This window comes from Diorhabda sublineata, chromosome 10 (genome assembly GCF_026230105.1).
Source record: "Diorhabda sublineata isolate icDioSubl1.1 chromosome 10, icDioSubl1.1, whole genome shotgun sequence".
Taxonomy (NCBI): domain Eukaryota; kingdom Metazoa; phylum Arthropoda; class Insecta; order Coleoptera; family Chrysomelidae; genus Diorhabda; species Diorhabda sublineata.
Window position 1 is genome coordinate 20281830 of NC_079483.1, and position 20824 is coordinate 20302653.

At 30.0% G+C, this 20824-nt stretch overlaps 2 protein-coding genes across 2 annotated transcripts; one reads left to right on the plus strand and one right to left on the minus strand.

The window, feature by feature from the left end:
• The first annotated feature begins 372 nt into the window (after positions 1 to 372).
• LOC130449953 (uncharacterized) lies at positions 373 to 2138 on the plus strand. The gene is made up of 2 exons (XM_056788073.1): positions 373 to 790; positions 850 to 2138. Exons 1-2 carry the CDS (start codon positions 764 to 766, stop codon positions 1243 to 1245), a joined length of 423 nt encoding a protein of 140 aa, XP_056644051.1. The 5' UTR covers positions 373 to 763; the 3' UTR covers positions 1246 to 2138.
• An 825-nt stretch (positions 2139 to 2963) lies between these two features.
• On the minus strand, positions 2964 to 20591 carry LOC130449246 (endoribonuclease Dicer). The gene is made up of 16 exons (XM_056786936.1): positions 20242 to 20591; positions 19815 to 20047; positions 19519 to 19759; positions 19170 to 19457; positions 18072 to 18453; positions 17749 to 18003; positions 16070 to 16348; positions 15677 to 15889; positions 13784 to 14341; positions 10772 to 10927; positions 10510 to 10711; positions 7442 to 7738; positions 6674 to 7372; positions 3905 to 4467; positions 3426 to 3610; positions 2964 to 3368 (listed from the first exon to the last, which is right to left on the minus strand). Exons 1-16 carry the CDS (start codon positions 20394 to 20396, stop codon positions 3209 to 3211), a joined length of 4866 nt encoding a protein of 1621 aa, XP_056642914.1. The 5' UTR covers positions 20397 to 20591; the 3' UTR covers positions 2964 to 3208.
• Between the last annotated feature and the right edge of the window lie 233 nt (positions 20592 to 20824).

Here is a 20824-nt window from a genome sequence, read left to right on the forward strand (position 1 = left end):
ATAAATCTGTATTTAAGAAAAAATATTAGATGAACTTTTGTTATTTTTATTCAATTAAAAATTTTAAAAAATAAGAAAACGATATTGAAAATGTATTAAAATGAGTTCTACTTTCTTTGATAACTTTTTTTTTTGAGTTTCTCAAGTTTTAAATCAATTATACATTATTAATTACATTATAAACTTCGAAATGCAAAATGTTTTTCTGGATTTATTGATCCAAATTTCGATTTAATTATTTACATTCTTTTACGTTTTGAAAATTTCTGCTTATTTTCACAAACATTTATATCAAGATATTTACTGTTTGGAAAATAAAATTAGTACTCCACTGGAGCTCGATAATCGGTTATACTCGGATAATCGAGCAGCCATTTTATGCAGCAACTTCACACCGGTTGCGTTGTCATACGTCCAACGAAACAAATTGAATAATTTTAAATGTTTATAACTATTTGCTAATTTAAACATTATCATTAACATTTTGTTAGTTATGAAATATTTTCGTTGCTCAAAAGTTTTTGAAAACGAAGTAGATGTATCAAATCCGTATTTTTATCCTTCTCGGATAAAACTAGAAAATGGATTCCTGCAACGTAATAAATGATGGATGTAATTTCCATTAGAAGTGGACATTTTTATTTGATGATTAATAGCGTCAATTAGGAATTATTTATAAAATAATACTAATATGTCTTAATGACTAATTAATATGGATATATAAACCTAATATTTGGAATGATGTTGAATATTATTTAAAAAAATGTTTCACGTCATCATTTTGCTATTGGTAAGAATAAATTATTTATATTTAGTTACTATATATATTGGAAAATTGTTTATTTATAGGTTCAAATGATAGTTTTTAGTTCTGCTCAAATTTTGAGCGTTGAAAATGCAGACGGATCTTATTCTATTGGTTTATGGAATTCGGAAGGGCAGGGTAGTACTGCCGATGCCGTATTGGGGTTGTTATCGTTGGCTGCAGGATGGACGCCGACGTCGCTTAAATATCCCGATCCTAACGTCGTGTCTATTGTACCAAGTTTAGAATATGTATTGAAATCTATTAGGCAACCGATAGAAGAAGGATTGAAAAATTTACTTTTAATTAAAAATAATAATAAAAATGTTGTGATTTTCGTTTACAGGGTGGTTTTGTTAATTTTGGATTTCTTAAAATATTATATTGGATCGTCTGACGCGACAGTATATAAATGGTTGGAGAAAAAACATTCGAATTAGTATTTTCATGAAAAATAAATTACGAACGTTTTATTAAATTGTGAAAATTGTCTTATTATAATTATTATTTCTAATCAAAAATTTTAGAATTTACAGGTATGTACTTTGATTATTTGTATCTACTACAATTTTTTAAATTATTTCTTATTTAAATGTGAAAAAAATTAATATATGAGAATATTTTCGTAAATTTTTATAAAAAAAATTAATTTATACTACCGTGTAGTGAGAATTTATATATTGGGATTACTTTCAGTTTGAAATCTCAACAAAAACACGCTAATTTGGCGTGTACGTACGTAGTACAATCCATTTATCAAATATACAAATGTACTTCCGGTTTTACTTATAATTAGATTGCTCAACATCGGGTTAGACATTTTGAATTCGATTCGATTATATAAATATAACGTTTTCCATAGAAAAATTGTTTAATTTTACTCGACCTAACCTAAAAAATAAATGTATATACAATTTTTGATAAATCGTAAATAACAATTATTTTTTTGGTATCGGTTATTTCTTTCTTCAAATAAACCCCTATATACGAAAAAAATACCCCCTATTCGTAAAAGGCGGAACCGGAAGACAACTAAAACATCGAGTAAACGAATCCAATCATAGATAAAATCGGAAGTAACAATTTATGACTTAGACAAATGGATTCTACTACTTCGAAATCGCTAAACTGGCCTTTTATATTATTATTTTATATCGGACAAATAAGGTAGTGTAAATAAAAATTCTATTCTAGACTTTTGGAAGGCGTTCCTAAATTCCGTGTAATTGTTGAGTTTGAAAAAAAAACGAATTTCCTGAATACGACTCTGTATTTCTATTAAAATTTTTACTAAATAAAATATGCTATGAAAATAAAATATATATAATCATAATTTGATTTTTTTTTCGTTAAATTTTCTATTTAACAATAAATTATAAAAACAAAATTCAAATTTTCGAATGAATAGACTTATAATAAACTTAACCTAAAATTACTTACCGATCAAAGTATGATTTCGTATCGAAATGAACTATAATTTTACACACCACGCACGCACTCACCATAATTGTTCAAATTTATCACAAAATTCCATAAAAAAACCATTAAATTAATTAAAAATCAATAAAATTCGATAGTTTTTCAAAATGTCCGTTTCTCCATTGGCAACTCTGCGGTAATTACGTTCTATGCATCAAGATCACGGACCGTGAATAAGATAGTTACAAGTTGGAAATACAACGTTGCCGTATTTAAAAATAATTTCACGTCAATATATTTTTTTACATTAATTTTGGTTTCAAATAGAATTTTCTTAAAAAAAAAATTGATTAGATACAATTATATTTGTCGTATATAAGATTTATCGAATTTATTATATTAAAAAGAATGTTTTCAAATTATATTCATAATAAACTAAAACCGGCAAATGCGCACTAATCCTTATTAATCGGAAGTATCTAATTAAAACGTAATGGGCGCCAAATTCGAATCCACCAATGAAATTTGTGTATTTAAAATCGCAGCGCTGTGATTTGGTTAGAATTATAAATGGCGGGTAACAGTGCAAAACGAATATTTAAAACGTAATGGGCGGGGTTTAATTGACGCTAAGTTCAAATTATCACCAATCAATTTCGCGTATTAAAAACGTCGGGAAATGTCGAGGAACGAATGTTTTAGTACAGGGTTGTATTTGAAAAATGTAAACAAATAAAACTATTCATGATTATTTTAAAAAATATTTTATTATATTAAAAAAGAGTTATACTGAAAAAACCGATATAATTTTTTCAAATATAACACAGCCCTCAAAATTTATTATCTAGATAAAAGGCAAAAGAAAAATTTGAATTTTTCAAAAAAATTCCGTTTAAATTTTTTTTTTTTAATATTTGTATATAAAACATTTATTTTTATCGATATAAATAATTTTCTTATTGCGATTAACGAATTAAAAAAATCTTATTTATCTTTTTGGTACAACAATTTTAAAGCTATTTTGGCGGCGGCTTTTTTAGCCATGGTTTTGTTGGTTCCGAACCCGTGTACGAATGTCGGTACGCCGTCCAGCATGAACCTAAGAGGCACCATGCATTTCCGGTTTGTTGTCGGAATCACTTGCCTAAAATACGATCCGCGATAAAAGGGAGGTGGCAGGGGAGGGGAGGGGGAAACTTACCCGAATTTGGGATGGGCTCCGTTCCATTCGAACAATCTCCGGACTACATTTTTGGGAATATTTTGAGAAAATAAATCGATTTCTTTCCACATTATTTTGTAAAATACCCTCCAAACTGTTTTCAAGTCTTTATTGCTATCTAGATATATAGCGCCGGCTATAGCTTCGAATATATCGCCGAGTATCTGGAAAATTTAATCGGGGAGGTTTTTATCACTTAATCGGGGAAATTAACCATTTAAAATCAATTTTTCGCGAAAAACTTTTTCCCCTTCGTCCCAAAGCCGTCCCTGTCCAATAGAATATTTTTTTATTAAAAATTTCAAAACAAAAAAAATCGTTTCGATTATACAGCGCGTGTAAAAAAAACGATCGTAATTTTGTTAAGATAAATATGAAATAAAATCGAAGTAATTTGGACAATAATACAGTGTGCGTTAAAAGTTTTTTCGATAGAAAAAAATCGCAAAAATATTTACCTTCGGGACATCGACGGATTCGGCGAACTGATATTCGTCCTCCTGCAACAAAATCATGATCTCGTCGTCGATGACGTAATTCTTCTGTTCCATAAACAAAACGAAATCGTCGATAAACTTTTGCAATTTGGAATTGATCATCAAAATGTATTTGTGCAACCCCATTCGTACTATCAAACTGGCGAAGGTGTTGTTATTGACCAATGACGATCTGAGATCGGTCAATTTACCGGGATCCAGGTTCCCGCAGGATTCGTATACGAAACAAGTGATTAGAAAATCGAGGACGGCGTCGCCGACGAATTCCAATCTTTCGTACGACAGGGTGGTGCGATTCGGCGTGTACGACGAATGGGTGAACGCTTGCAATAAATACGATTTATTTTTGAATTCGTAACCGATTATTTTTTCGATTTGTTTACGTGTCGGTAAATGTATGAGGAGTTTGCTTTCGATGTCGTCGGTTTCGTTTAATAAAGGTGTCGGGGGCGGTTTTTCTAATAACTTCTCTAAATTTTCGCTTTTAGGTATTACGCCGAACCATTCTAATAATCTCGTTGCACCTAAATGTTGAATAAATTTCATTTTTTTTCGGCCAAAAATGATCAAAATGACATAAAATAAGATTTTGACTCTTTTGATCTTAGTTTACTACGAAAAATTTGATTGATAACCAATTTGAAAAGAAAAAACGTGAAAAAAACAAAAATTTTAGTTGGAAAATGATCAAATAACGTAAAATTTTGACTCTTTTGATCTTAGAATGGCATTCGACACAGTTTACTATGAAAAATTTGATTCAAAACCAATTTGAAAAGAAAAAAAGTGAAAAAACGAAAATTTTAGTTGGAAAATGATCAAATAACGTAAAATTTGGACTTTTTTGATCTTAGAACAGCATTCGACACGGTTTACTATGAAAAATTTGATTTAAAACCAATTTGAAAAGAAAAAAAGTGAAAAAACGAAAATTTTACTTGGAAAATGATAAAATGACGTAAAATTTGGACTCTTTTGATCTTAGAACAGCATTCGACACGGTTTACTATGAAAAATTTGATTTAAAACCAATTTGAAAAGAAAAAAAAGTGAAAAAACGAAAATTTTAGTTGGAAAATGATCAAATAACGTAAAATTTGGACTTTTTTGATCTTAGAACAGCATTCGACACGGTTTACTATGAAAAATTTGATTTAAAACCAATTTGAAAAGAAAAAAAGTGAAAAAATGGAAATTTTAGTTGGAAAATGATCAAATAACGTGAAATTTGGACTTTTTTGATCTTAGAATAGCATTCGACACAGTTTACTATGAAAAATTTGATTTAAAACCAATTTGAAAAGAAAAAAAGTGAAAAAACGAAAATTTTACTTGGAAAATGATAAAATGACGTAAAATTTGGACTCTTTTGATCTTAGAACAGCATTCGACACGGTTTACTATGAAAAATTTGATTTAAAACCAATTTGAAAAGAAAAAAAGTGAAAAAATGGAAATTTTAGTTGGAAAATGATCAAATAACGTGAAATTTGGACTTTTTTGATCTTAGAACAGCATTCGACACGGTTTACTATGAAAAATTTGCAGTTTACTAAAAAAAAATCAGTTTTTAGAGCATATTACAAGAAAAAAAATTAAAAACGAGCATTTAGGTTCAAAAATGATATAGATACATGAAATGATTACTTTATCGATTCTAGTACAGCATTCGACAAAGTTCACCACAACAAATCTAACCGATAGTGAATATAGAAGCAAAAAAAAAGTGAAAAATCGAAAATTTGAGTTGGAAAATGATAAAATAACGTAAAATTTGGACTTTTTCGATTCTAGTATAGCGTTCGACAAAGTTTACCGTAAAAAATCCAACCCATAGACAATTTTAGAGGAAAAAAATGTTGAAAGTCGAAACTTTTGGATAGAAAACGGTATAGACGGACGAAATTATGATTTTTTCGATTCTAGTACAGCATTCGACAAAGTTCGCCACAACAAATCTAACCGATAGTGAATTTAGAAGCAAAAAAAGCAAGAAAACCAAAATTTGAGTTGAAAAATGATAAAATAACGTAAAATTTGGACTTTTTTGATCTTAGAATAGCATTCGACACAGTTTACTATGAAAAATTTGATTTAAAACCAATTTGAAAAGAAAAAAAGTGAAAAAACGAAAATTTTACTTGGAAAATGATAAAATGACGTAAAATTTGGACTTTTTTGATCTTAGAATAGCATTCGACACAGTTTACTATGAAAAATTTGATTTAAAACCTATTTGAAAAGAAAAAAAGTGAAAAAATCGAAAATTTGGGTTCGAAAGTAATAAAAATAACGTAAAATTTGGACTTTTTTGATCTTAGAACAGCATTCGACACATTTTACTATGAAAAATTTGCAGTTTACTAAAAAAAATCAGTTTTTAGAGCATATTACAAGAAAAAAAATTAAAAACGAGCATTTAGGTTCAAAAATGATATAGATACATGAAATGATTACTTTATCGATTCTAGTACAGCATTCGACAAAGTTCGCCACAACAAATCTAACCGATAGTGAATATAGAAGCAAAAAAAAAGTTTAAAATCGAAAATTTGTGTTGGAAAATGGTAAAAATACAAATAGAGGTGCGATCGATTAGGTAAAGCACCGAAAAACAGTTACGACCACGATTCAGACGCCAAAACCGACAATTTACACCTCGATCATAATACGGGGCGAGTCGAAATCAATCTAACAATGTCAAAAACAAAAAACAAAAAATTGGCTCACCTTTCAAACCGCCCGTTTGCAAATAGACCCCCAACAGACTTTCCACCGTATCCGATACAAATTTATCGGCTATAAACTGACTTTTCAAAAATTGCGCCATCGTACGATAATTGCATTCCTCGTTTTCGTTCACGGGACATTCGTCCTCCAATATCTCCGCGACCGTATCCTTGCTCAAACGACCGGAAATCTGTTCGGCTTCCGGTACACGTAAACCGAACAAGGCGCTAACCGACAATTCGCCGTTTTCGATCCTCCTCGACATTTCTTGGGGTATATCGAAACCGGGCGGCATCCATTCGCTCTCCGACGACAATTCGTTGTATTTAATCACCCCGTTCAAATTTTTCTCCGACGCCAGATAAAAGAGGTTCCTGTTGCTGACCAATTTCCCTTTGAGCTGGGTGGCGCGGCCCTCGTCGTAATGCGGAAAACGCAGGTAGACGTAAACGGAAACGATCATTTTCAGATAGGAATCCCCCAAGGTTTCCGACCGTTCCAGATTCACGATCTCGTTGGCCTTGGCCGTCGTCAAGGCTCTGAACATTTCGCACAATTCGGGACCTTTGTCGTTCGGATCGGCGTCGAGTATTTTTATATCCGCCGGAAGGAAATTTTTGTGGTAGGTCAGAGCCAATTGTTTTTCCTTCGATGGCGAATTGTTGTTTTTGTATTCTCGAGAAACGTTCACGGATTGCCCTTAAACATAAAAATAAACGAATAAATAAATACGATAAATCTTAACCAAACTTTTTTTTTCTCTCCCACCTATGAAAGCTTCGTAATGTTCGATGTCCATTATGGATACTTTGAGGTCCCTTTCGATATCTATCGGTTCGTCGATGTTCTTCCACGGGTATTGGCTTTCCAATAATTTTTCGCTGAAATCTTTGTTTATTTGTAATGTCGTTTGGGGTACGGGTACGGCGGAAACGGAAACGTTCATATCCACGGTTGGTAGATCGTCGCCGTGATGGTTGTCGCATTCTACGTGGGGGACGTAACTTAATAGGTATTCGTCTAATTGAAGCGGCATTCTTTGGATTACGGTTTTTCTACCCAAACCTGAACGATTTCCATTAAAATTAATTGGACGTACGCGACAAAAAGTGTCCCAAAACTCTCAAAAACATTAAAAACAGCCCCAAAAGACTAATATTTAATAGAAAAGTGTCCCAAAAGTCTGATAGTTGGTGGAATAGTGACCCAAAAGTTTGATAGTTGTTGAAATAGTGTCCCAAAAGTCTGATAGTTGTTGAAATAGTGACCCAAAAGTTTGATAGTTGTTGAAATAGTGACCCAAAAGTTTGATAGTTGTTGAAATAGTGACCCAAAAGTCTGATAGTTGTTGAAATAGTGTCCCAAAAGTCTGATAGTTGTTGAAATAGTGACCCAAAAGTTTGATAGTTGTTGAAATAGTGACCCAAAAGTTTGATAGTTGTTGAATAGTGTCCCAAAAGTCTGATAATCATTGAAATAGTGTCCCAAAAGTCTGATAGTTGTTGAAATAGTGTCCCAAAAGTCTGATAGTTGTTGAAATAGTGACCCAAAAGTCTGATAGTTGTTGAAATAGTGTCCCAAAAGTTTGATAGTTGTTGAATAGTGTCCCAAAAGTCTGATAATCATTGAAATAGTGTCCCAAAAGTCTGATAGTTGTTGAAATAGTGACCCAAAAGTTTGATAGTTGTTGAAATAGTGTCCCAAAAGTCTGATAGTTGTTGAAATAGTGACCCAAAAGTTTGATAGTTGTTGAAATAGTGTCCCAAAAGTCTGATCGTTGTTGAAATAGTGTCTCAAAAGTTTGATAGTTGTTGAATAGTGTCCCAAAAGTCTGATAATCATTGAAATAGTGTCCCAAAAGTCTGATAGTTGTTGAAATAGTGTCCCAAAAGTTTGATAGTTGTTGAATAGTGTCCCAAAAGTCTGATAATCATTGAAATAGTGTCCCAAAAGTCTGATAGTTGTTGAAATAGTGACCCAAAAGTCTGATAGTTGTTGAAATAGTGTCCCAAAAGTTTGATAGTTGTTGAATAGTGTCCCAAAAGTCTGATAATCATTGAAATAGTGTCCCAAAAGTTTGATAGTTGTTGAATAGTGTCCCAAAAGTCTGATAATCATTGAAATAGTGTCCCAAAAGTTTGATAGTTGTTGAATAGTGTCCCAAAAGTCTGATAATCATTGAAATAATGTCCCAAAAGTCTGATAGTTGTTGAAATAGTGTCCCAAAAGTTTGATAGTTGTTGAATAGTGTCCCAAAAGTCTGATAATCATTGAAATAGTGTCCCAAAAGTCTGATAGTTGTTGAAATAGTGTCCCAAAAGTCTGATAGTTGTTGAAATAGTGTCCCAAAAGTCTGATAGTTGTTGAAATAGTGTCCCAAAAGTCTGATAGTTGTTGAAATAGTGTCCCAAAAGTTTGATAGTTGTTGAATAGTATCCCAAAAGTCTGATAATCATTGAAATAGTGTCCCAAAAGTCTGATAGTTGTTGAAATAGTGTCCCAAAAGTCTGATAATCATTGAAATAGTGTCCCAAAAGTCTGATAGTTGTTGAAATAGTGTCCCAAAAGTCTGATAGTTGTTGAAATAGTGTCCCAAAAGTTTGATAGTTGTTGAATAGTGTCCCAAAAGTCTGATAATCATTGAAATAGTGTCCCAAAAGTCTGATAGTTGTTGAAATAGTGTCCCAAAAGTCTGATAGTTGTTGAAATAGTGTCCCAAAAGTCTGATAGTTGTTGAAATAGTGTCCCAAAAGTCTGATAGTTGTTGAAATAGTGTCCCAAAAGTTTGATAGTTGTTGAATAGTATCCCAAAAGTCTGATAATCATTGAAATAGTGTCCCAAAAGTCTGATAGTTGTTGAAATAGTGTCCCAAAAGTCTGATAATCATTGAAATAGTGTCCCAAAAGTCTGATAGTTGTTGAAATAGTGTCCCAAAAGTTTGATAGTTGTTGAAATAGTGACCCAAAAGTCTGATAATCATTGAAAAATATCCCAAAAGTCTGATAGTTGTTGAAATAGTGACCCAAAAGTCTGATAATCATTGAAAAGTATCACAAAATCTGATAATCATTGGAAAAGTGTCTAGAAAACATAAATAGTTTTAAAAAGTAGATAAATCGATTATAATAATCAAAAAAATGTCTAAAAAATAAATTTAACCTCAAAAAAATCTCTAAAAAATAATTTTAACCTCAAAAAAATGTCTACAAAGTGATTTTAATGTCATAAAAATGTTTAAAAAGTGTTTTTAATCTCAAAAAAGTGTCTAAAACATAATTCTAACCTCAAAAAAATCTCTAAAAAATAATTTTAACCTCAAAAAAATGTCTAAAAAGTGATTTTAACCTCAAAAAAAAATGTCTAAAAAGTGATTTTAACCTTAAAAAAGTGTCTAAAAAACATCAATAGTTTAAAAAAGTTGATAAATCGATTATAAACATCAAAAAAATGTCTAAAAAATAATTTTACCTCAAAAAAATGTCTAAAAAGTGATTTGAACCTCAAAAAAAAGTCCAAAAAGTGATTTTAACCTTAAAAAAGTGATTTTAACTTCAAAAAAGTGTCTAGAAAATATCAATAGTTCAAAAAAATTGATAACTCGATTATAAACATCAAAAAAATGTCTAAAAAATAATTTTGACCTCAAAAAAATGTTTAAAAAGTAATTTTAACCTCAAAAAAAGTGTTTATAAAATAAATTTTAATGATATCCAAAAAGTATTGAACCTAAAAGAAATTGTAACATTTTATAGTAAAGGAAATTACAGCGTTGCCAAGTTTAAAAACATTCCAATTACCAATTTTCAAAATCTCCGTGTACGTCATAGAAACTCACCTGCTTCGGTTGCTATCCGTTGTCTTAGTTCCTCCAATTGGAGGAAAAACGAAATTCTCGTCAATATCGTCGGTAGGAGATTGGCTTGGATCCACAGCGAAGCTGGAAAATCCTGCTTCACCACCAATTCCGCCGGAAGGTACTCCACCATTTCCTCGTACGTCTGTTCGTGTTTCCTTTTTATGGAAATCCTACTTTTCGGCTGAAAAACGACATAAGAGATAAAAAGAGAATTTTGGGAAATTTTCGAATTCTAACTCACTTTGATGAAATTCAGGCTTTTCGTTAACCTTTTCACCAACAATAAGGGCAATTCGGGATTGCGAATTTCTAAATTGTGCCTTAAGCGAAAGTATTCGCCGAAATTTGCGTATTCGTCATTTGGAAATTCGGTAAAGGCGTTTCTGTTGAAACATACCTAAAAGGAAAGAGGATTTTTCGAAATTCATTACCATTCCGTAATGATAATATCGAAATGCACACTCTGTAGCTGTATGAATTTATTCGAAAACGCTTTTCAAATTAAATTCACAATGGCGAACGAAATATTTGTCGAAAAATGTGTCTAGAAAGTTATGGAGCATGTTAAAATTGTGTAAAATATTAAAGTGATAAAATGTGGAGAAAATTATTTTAATCAATTAATTATCAAAAAAGTGTGTGAAAATGATAAAGATTTAAAAAAAGTCGATAAATCTATTAAAATCATCAAAAAATATATATAAAAATAATTGAAAAATTCTAAAAATTCAAAAAATGATATAATTTAAAAAAAAGTCGTAAATGTGTCTAGAAAGTTATGGAGCATGTTAAAATTGTGTCTAGAAAACTATAATGATCAAAAAAGTATCTAGAAAACGATTATAAAGCAAGAATAAGATCCTGAAAGTCATTAAAAAAGTGTCTAGAAAGCTATAATAAAAGAGAGTGATCTATAAATCTGAAAATCACTGAAAAAGTGTCTAAAAGTTATAAAATATATTAAAAACTGTCTAGAAAACAATAAGAAATAGAATAAAAGTTTTTAGGGCGGCTAGAAAGTATCTTGAAAACTACAATGATTGATAAAGGGTCTAGAAAACGTCAATAAACAAAAAAATGGCCAAAAAATGGCCAAAAAATGTGAATAAATCAATTATAATCATAAAAAAGAGACTAGAAAATGGTGAAAATTTAAAAAAATATCAATAAAATCATTAAAATCACCGAAAAAGTATCTGACAAAAAAAATTATTTAAAAAATATCAAAAAATGGTAAAAACCTAGAAAATTATAAAAATTCGAAAAATGTCAATAAATCGTTAATATTTATTAAAAAAAATTATGGGAAAGTGATTTTGAAAAAAAATAAAATAAAAATAAAATCATCAAAACGTGTCTGAAAAATAAAACTATTTCAAAAATATCAACAAATCGAAAAAATTCAAAAAATATTAAAGTGATAAAATGTGGAGAAAATTATTTTAATCAATTAATTATCAAAAAATTGTGTGAAAAATGATAAAATTTTTTAAAAAAGTAGGCAAATCTATTAAAATCATCAGAAAAAATTTTTTAAAAAATTAAAAAGTTATAAAAATTCAATAAATATTATTAAAGTGATAATATCGAGAAAATGATTTTAATCAATTAATTATCAAAAAATTGTGTGAAAAATGATAAAATTTTTTAAAAAAGTAGGCAAATCTATTAAAATCATCAGAAAAAATTTTTTAAAAAATTATAAAAATTCAATAAATATTATTAAAGTGATAATATCGAGAAAATGATTTTAATCAATTAATTATCAAAAAATTGTGTGAAAAATGATAAAATTTTTTAAAAAAGTAGGCAAATCTATTAAAATCATCAGAAAAAATTTTTTAAAAAATTATAAAAATTCAATAAATATTATTAAAGTGATAATATCGAGAAAATGATTTTAATCAATTAATTATCAAAAAATTGTGTGAAAAATGATAAAATTTTTTAAAAAAGTCAATAAATCTATCAAAATCATCAATAAAAAATTTAAAAAAATTAAAAAGTTATAAAAATTCAATAAATATTATTAAAGTGATAATATCGAGAAAATGATTTTAATCAATTAATTATCAAAAAATTGTGTGAAAAATGATAAAATTTTTTAAAAAAGTAGGCAAATCTATTAAAATCATCAGAAAAAATTGTTTAAAAAATTATAAAAATTCAATAAATATTATTAAAGTGATAATATCGAGAAAATGATTTTAATCAATTAATTATCAAAAAATTGTGTGAAAAATGATAAAATTTTTTAAAAAAGTCAATAAATCTATCAAAATCATCAATAAAAAATTTAAAAAAATTAAAAAGTTATAAAAATTCAATAAATATTATTAAAGTGATAATATCGAGAAAATGATTTTAATCAATTAATTATCAAAAAATTGTGTGAAAAATGATAAAATTTTTTAAAAAAGTAGGCAAATCTATTAAAATCATCAGAAAAAATTTTTTAAAAAATTATAAAAATTCAATAAATATTATTAAAGTGATAATATCGAGAAAATGATTTTAATCAATTAATTATCAAAAAATTGTGTGAAAAATGATAAAATTTTTTAAAAAAGTCAATAAATCTATTAAAATCATCAAAAAAAAATTTAAAAAAATTAAAAAGTTATAAAAATTCAATAAATATTATTAAAGTGATATTATCGAGAAAATGATTTTAATCAATTAATTATCAAAAAAGTGTGTGAAAATGATAAAATTTTAAAAAAAATCGATAAATCTATTAAAATCATCAAAAAAAAATTTAAAAAAATTAAAAAGTTATAAAAATTCAATAAATATTATTAAAGTGATATTATCGAGAAAATGATTTTAATCAATTAATTATCAAAAAAGTGTGTGAAAATGATAAAGATTTAAAAAAAGTCGATAAATCTATTAAAATCATCAATAAAAATATAAAAAAATTGAAAAATTCTAGAAATTCAAAAAATGATAAAATTTAAAAAAGTCGATAAATCTATTAAAATGAAAAAAAAAATATAAAAAAATTGAAAAATTCTAGAAATTCAAAAAAAATGATAAAATTTAAAAAAAAATCGATAAATCTATTAAAATCATCAAAAAAAATATAAAAAAATTGAAAAATTCTAAAAATTCAAAAAATGATAAAATTTAAAAAAAAAGTCGAAAAATCTATTAAAATCATCAAAAAAAAATTAAAACATTATAAATATTATTAAAGTGAAAATATCGAGAAAATCGGGAGAAAAAATTAAAAGAAAAAAAACGTACTTACCTCAGTAACAATATAAACAGCAGGATCCCTCCTGTACCAAGGACTAACGATTTTCCTCAAATGACTTTCCAAGTTAACCTCCAATTTCATCTTTTCTTCTACGCTCATTTCCTCGACCGAATTAACCGGCGTTCGCCGCCCCAACAGATCCCAATCGACGCTCCCATTCGTTCTATCGAAAGGCACTAAGAGCATCATTTCCGGATTATCCCCCCGGTCGAAAATGAGAAAACGTTGAAGCACTTTGATCACATCTTCGAATACACGGTAATGGAACGTTACAATATCCTCGAGGTTTTTATCCGTTACGGTAATGGTCGTTTTATTCACTTCCAATGACACGGTTATCGTTCCGGAAGTGACGTAGATCGGAAAATCGCAAATGGTCGGTAAAGGCGAATTGGTTACGACGCCGTAGCACAACGGCGACGTGTACATGTCGAACATGGTGGAAAAATTGACGTCTTCCGTTTTTTTGGTAAACAAAGGGTTTAGTTTGACGGTGTGTACCCATAGGGTGGTATTGGGCAGTATCGGTTTATTTAGTACGGCCGGAAACTGGAAAATTTCGAAATAAAAATGTGGAAATTTAATTTTTTTTAAGGTTTAGACGTTTCGAAGCCGTCCCTGTCCAAAATGGCAGAAATTTTGTTAAAATAAACGTAAAATCGAAAATAATAATTTGGAAAATGAATTTGATTGAGTCTCGAAGCCGCCCCTGTCTAAAATTATTTAGAGATCGAAGTCTTGAAGCCGTCCCTGTCCAAAATGGCAGAAATTTTGTTAAAATAAACGTAAAATCGAAAATAATAATGTGGGAAATGAATTTGATTGAATCTCGAAGCCGCCCCTGTCTAAAATTATTTAGAGATCGAAGTCTTGAAGCCGTCCCTGTCCAAAATGGCAGAAATTTTGTTAAAAACTGAATAAAAACAGTATAAGAAAAATAAAAACATAAAAAAAGGAATAGATTCAACTCTCCAGGCCGCCCCTGTCTAAAATTCTGAAAAGTCAGTTAAATCAAAAAGAAAATTTGGGAAATAAAGTTGGTTGGGTTCTTAAGCCGCCTCTGTCTAAAATTCATGGAATTGAATCGATAGAAACAAAATAAAATAAAAATAGGGAGAATAAATTTCTTCGACTTTTTACTTTTTTTTTGATAAAAATTTTGATATAGATCGAAATATGTCAAAACGTCAATTTCAACCCGTTTTAAAAAAATAATTTTATATCGAAAAAAACCCAAAATCAAAACGATTTTTATAAGTGAAATTTTGAAAATTAAATTTAGATCCCTAAGTCGCCCCTGTCTAAAATGTATTAACTGCAACTAGAAACTAAAAAAAATTGAAACGAGGAAAACAAATTTGTTCAGGTTTCGAAGCCGCCCCTGTCTATAATTTTAGAAAACGAGTTCATTCAAAAAATAATTAAAATATGGTAAATGAATTGGTTCAACTCTCCAGGCCGCCCCTGTCTAAAATTCTGAATATTCAGTTAAAACAAAAAGAAAATTTGGAAAATAAAGTTGGTTGGGTTCTTAAGCCGCCCCTGTCTAAAATACATGGAATTGAATCGATAGAAACAAAAAAAAATAAAAATAAAAATATGGATAATAAATTTCTTCAACTTATAAATAATATTGTGAAAAATAAATTTAGATCCCAAAGTCGCCCCTGTCTAAAATGCATTAACTGCAACTAGAACTTAAAAAAATTAAAAATGGGGAAAAACAAATGTGTTTAGGTTTCGAGGCCGCCCCTGTCCAATATTTTAGAACGTTGAAATTTCATAATATAAATGAGGAGACGACTGAAAAGTTGCCTACATCTACCGATAAATATAAAAATTTGTGTATTGAAAATATAAATCAGTAGAATCAAAATGACTCACCAATTTTTTATGGAGTCTTTTAGTTTTCAAATTTCCCGCCGTGGGATCCTTCTCTTTGGGATAATGACTAAACAAAAAATCGACGTCTTCTTCTTTAACGATATTCTTTTTCGGTAGCAAATGGTCGTCCAATTCGCCGGCTTTATGGAGTTTAATGCACGCCACCATCGCCGCCGCCCTTTTAGCTAATTTCTTATTAACCATCGGCGGTCCCTTAATAATTAATTACAAACAATTTTCGAAATGCCCTATACAATTATCAAAATCAAATTGATTCTTATTTTAAAATTTTATTCGTTGAAATATAAACGATTTTCGACAGATTAATAGATTTAATTGAAACAAAAAAAATTATATTTGTATACGAGGGTTAAACTAAAAGTGGGTACTCACAACTATTTCGTCTAGAATGGGACAAACGACGGGTAGTAATATGACAACGGATATTTTCTGGTCGACCATCCGGAAAAACCAATCAGGGGCGCGAACGGTGTAAATATCCGACGGGAGGCTCATACAGTATTGGCACAATAGAGATATGGCGGACGTCATATTCACTTGGGCGCTGGTGGGGCCGTTCACGTAATAAGGGGGGATTATGTCTTCGTTGTACATGGCGACAATGTCCTTCTCGGAGGGATCTTCCCGTTCCGAATTGGTGCCTATCAAGTACTAGAAGAAAAATATTGCGATGTTATCGGATGTAATTTTCTTCGGAACTAGGAAATTTTTGGGATTTGATTTATTTATTATAAAATTTATGAACGAAGATTGCGATGTTGCCAGTTGGAATTTCTTTCCTCAAAACTGGGAAGATTTGATATATTGAAACATTCCGAAATTACAACTGTTTTTTTTTAGAAATTTCATGAAAAGATCCATAGAAAGATTGCGATGTTGCCAGTTCTAATTTTTTTTAAGAACTAGGGAAATTTGATGATGCGATTTATGAAACATTTACGAAATTACGGTGTTGCCAAAACTAATTTTCTCCATTTGTTTTTTTTTGGATTAATAACAAAATTTTGTGTCCGGAACGTTGCCAAATTTATTGTTTTCCCTAAAATTGTAAAAATTTCAGGATCGGTTATGAGTATATGGACATTAGCGACGTTGCCGAATTTATTCGTTCCCATATCTAGGTAAAATTGAATTGCTGAGAAAATTTCGAGTGTACGATGTCGCCAAGTTTATAATTTTCCTTAGAATTAGAGAAATTCAATGAAAACCTTTAAACAAATATTTCGATTAATCGATGTTGCCAAATTCAAAAAAATTCAAATAACTAAGAAAATTTAATTGTTCACAAAATATCAAGTTCGAAACAAAAATATTTTGATTCGACAATGTTGCCATATTTATTCGTTTTACCGAGTTCTAAGGAAATTTGTCAATTAGCTTCATAGTAAAAATTTCGATTCGGCGATGTTGCCACATTCATCTATTTTTCCCTAAATCTAGGGAAATTCGGTAAAAAACTTTTTGAAAATATCTCGATTCGGCGATGTTGCCACATTCATATATTTTTCCCTAAATCTAGGGAAATTCGGTAAAAAACTTTTTGAAAATATCTCGATTCGGCGATGTTGCCACATTCATATATTTTTCCCTAAATCTAGGGAAATTCGGTAAAAAACTTTTTGAAAATATCTCGATTCGGCGATGTTGCCACATTCATCTATTTTTCCCTAAATCTAGGGAAATTCGATAACAAACTTTTTGAAAATATCTCGATTCGGCGATGTTGCCACATTCATATATTTTTCCCTAAATCTAGGGAAATTCGATAACAAACTTTCTGAAAATATTTCGATTCGGCGATGTTGCCGCATTTATAAATTTTTCCCTAAATCTAGGGAAATTCGGTAAAAAATTTTTTTGAAAATATTTCGATTCGATGTTGTCATATTTATCTATTTTTTCGCAGATCTAGGGAAATTTAGATGACAGATTGCGACGTTGGCACGGCGTAATTGTTTCGAAAACTGTCGGTAAAAATCTAGAAATAACCGGAAACAATACATTAAGAATTTTTTTCGCTTTTTTTGGAGGAGGGGGAAGGGAAAACTTACGTCGTTCAATATTTCTTCGACCTGCCTGAATTCGTTGTACCTTTGTATGAATTTACCTCTATCTTCTTCGCACACCATCATATAATAGAGGCTCTTCATGTGTCTTGCTCGCCCTTTCGATTGGACGTAGGAGCGATAATCTTCAGGGTGATCATATTTGATCACCAAAGTACATTTCGGTATATCGACCCCCTCTTCCAAAACGTTCGACGCCACCAGGACGTTTATCTCTTTGTTCCTGAACCCGTCGAGTACCTGCAAAGACATCAAATCAGATTTCATTTGCCCATCGCCCGCCCCCTCCCCCCCGTCGAATTAAATACCTGTTTGTTCTGTTTGCTGATGTAAAGGGATTCCCTGGTATCGTTGTAAGGGTTGTTGTTGTACCCCACCATGAAATTGGTTTTGATGTGGGCGTAATCGGGATGGTACTCGCTGAGGTCTTTCAGTACGTGGAATATCACTTTGGCGGTGAATCTCCTTTTCGTGAATATTATGCAGCACAGTTCTTCTTTCGATACTTTTTTGTATTCGTCCAATATTTCGAACAGCGATATCAATTTATGCGAACAGAAATTCAGCATCTTGTCCTTTTCATCCGTGCCGGTCATGTGTTTCTTGAACTGTTCCAGGACGTACATGAACGTCGTCTGGACGCAAGTTAATACCGTCAGGAGTTGTAAGTCGTCGCAATGTTTTTTTATCCTGTAAAATTATTTTTAGATAACAGCTATAATTGAAAAAATCTCTGGAGAAAGTCACTGTAATCATTAAAAAAGTATCTTGGGCAAGATAATTACCCAAAAAAGTGTCTGAGAAAGGACAATAGTCTAGGAAGTCATTTTAATGATTCAAAGAAAATCTAGGACATGATAATGGCTAAAAAAGGATCTCGAAACCTACAATAATCAAGGAAACAGTCCAAAAAGTAATTATAGTCTTGAAAAAAGTGTCTAGAACAAGATAATTAAGGAAAAAAGTGTCCATAAAATGAAAATAACTAAAAAAAGTAACAAAAAAAGTGTCCAAAAATGACCATAACTGAAATATGTTCACTAAAATTGTTGATAAAACGAAAACAATTAAAAAAATTTAAAAAAAAAGTGTCCAAAATTGACTATAATTAAAAATTGCTTATTAAAATGGTTTATGAAATGAAAACAACTGAAAAAATCAACAAGAAAGCGTCCAAAATTGACTATAATTGAAATTAGTTCATTGAAAATAATTCTAAAAATGAAAATAACTATAAAAAGTAACAAAAAAGTGTCCAAAAACGACTAAAATTGAAATTACTACTCAAAAGTGTCTATAAAGAGAAAATAACTTAGAAAATCAAATAAAAAGTCATTGAAGAACCATCTAGGTAAAGCCTGAAGACAAAAAATCAAACTTAGCAAGCAACAATAAAATAATTTTACCTTTCTATCTGAATAATGTGAGAAAGACACGCCTTGAGACCTCCATACGGTCCCATCGTTTCAACATGAAATATCAAATCCTGAATCAAATTCCTCAGTTTCTTTTCTCCTTCTTCCAATTTCAATGGTTTCAAACCTTTCAAACATAAAGAAATCGGTATAGGTTCCGATTTTATGTAAGATATAGTATCAATTAATTTCGACAACTCCTCTATTATTATCTTTTCCGTGAAACTTCCCAAATGTTTCCCATAGATTTTCAATTTTTCCATGGGATTAGTCGAATATCTATAAAGAAAAATAACCAAAAAAAAAATGACGAAATTAAGGGGGAATTTATAGTAATTACCCCACGACTGATTTCAGTTCTTCAACTGTAGCTACTTTGCTTTGGTAAGTGGTTTCCAAAGATTTTACTTCTTCTATGACTCTACCAGGTTTACAATTTCCGTTTAATAACGTCGCTGTTAAACCCAAAACTCTCGGTGGTTGATGTAAAGAGTGAAATTGCTTCATCAACTGCCTCATAGAGTGATCGTTCACTCCTCTATGACACTCATCAAAAATTAGCAAATTCACTCGATTTAGATCTGAAAACAACAACCAAAGTTGTTGCCACACCCGATTGTTTTATAAATCACTCACCTATGTAAGAATTGTGAACTAAATTCACTAGAATCTGAGACGTCATTATTATCACTTGGTGTTTATCGTATATTTCGTACCATTTCGTTTTCGGCCAAAAATCTAAATTCATTTCCCCAGTATATCTCCCAACATTGAACCCAGTATGTTTTATAATGTTATCAGCATGTTGATCTACTAAAGCTATCGTATTGACTAATATAATAGTAATTTTCCCTCCTTGACTATAAGACCTATAATCATTCAATATATTCACCATAAATATCTTAAAATGATTTTAGTTCTCATTTAAAACATAATTTATTATCAACAGATCGAAATATAGTTGTCACTTATTGTTATTCAATTAGATTAATTCAAAATAATATTTAAACAATATACAAATGTTTAGAAATTAAAGACATTAAGAAATTAAAACATTACTCACTTTAATAGATCGGCACCCATTTGTTTCAACACTAACAGTGCTATAAACGTTTTACCACTACCCGTGGGTAAAAAAATGATTGTATTCTGTTCCAGACAGATTTTCATAAGTTCTTCTTGGTAATTTCTTGGAATAAATTCTTCCTGATCACTCATTTTTAACACCGGACGATGTAAGACTTGATTAATAATGGAGAATATTGAATCAAAATGATATTTGTGTGAATCCCAAATAGATGTTACACGACATCATTCTTATCTTACTACAACGACATTCTTACTACAAATAAACTACATCTCACAGAACATACATCTTACGATAATGTTCTGTAAACCACATCACGTCGACGTGACTACTTGATGTTAGTTTTGAGTGAATTAAGAAATCGATTTTTTATCGAGTGATACTAAATCGATTACGTCAATAATAAATCACATAATGATTCAATCTATACAATTAATTTAAAAATATATAATTTTCAATAGATTGCGAGGTGATAACCAAATGTAATATATTATATATAAATACTTTTAATAATAAATATATATTTTACTGTAATCGATTCTGATTGGTTTTCTGTCAA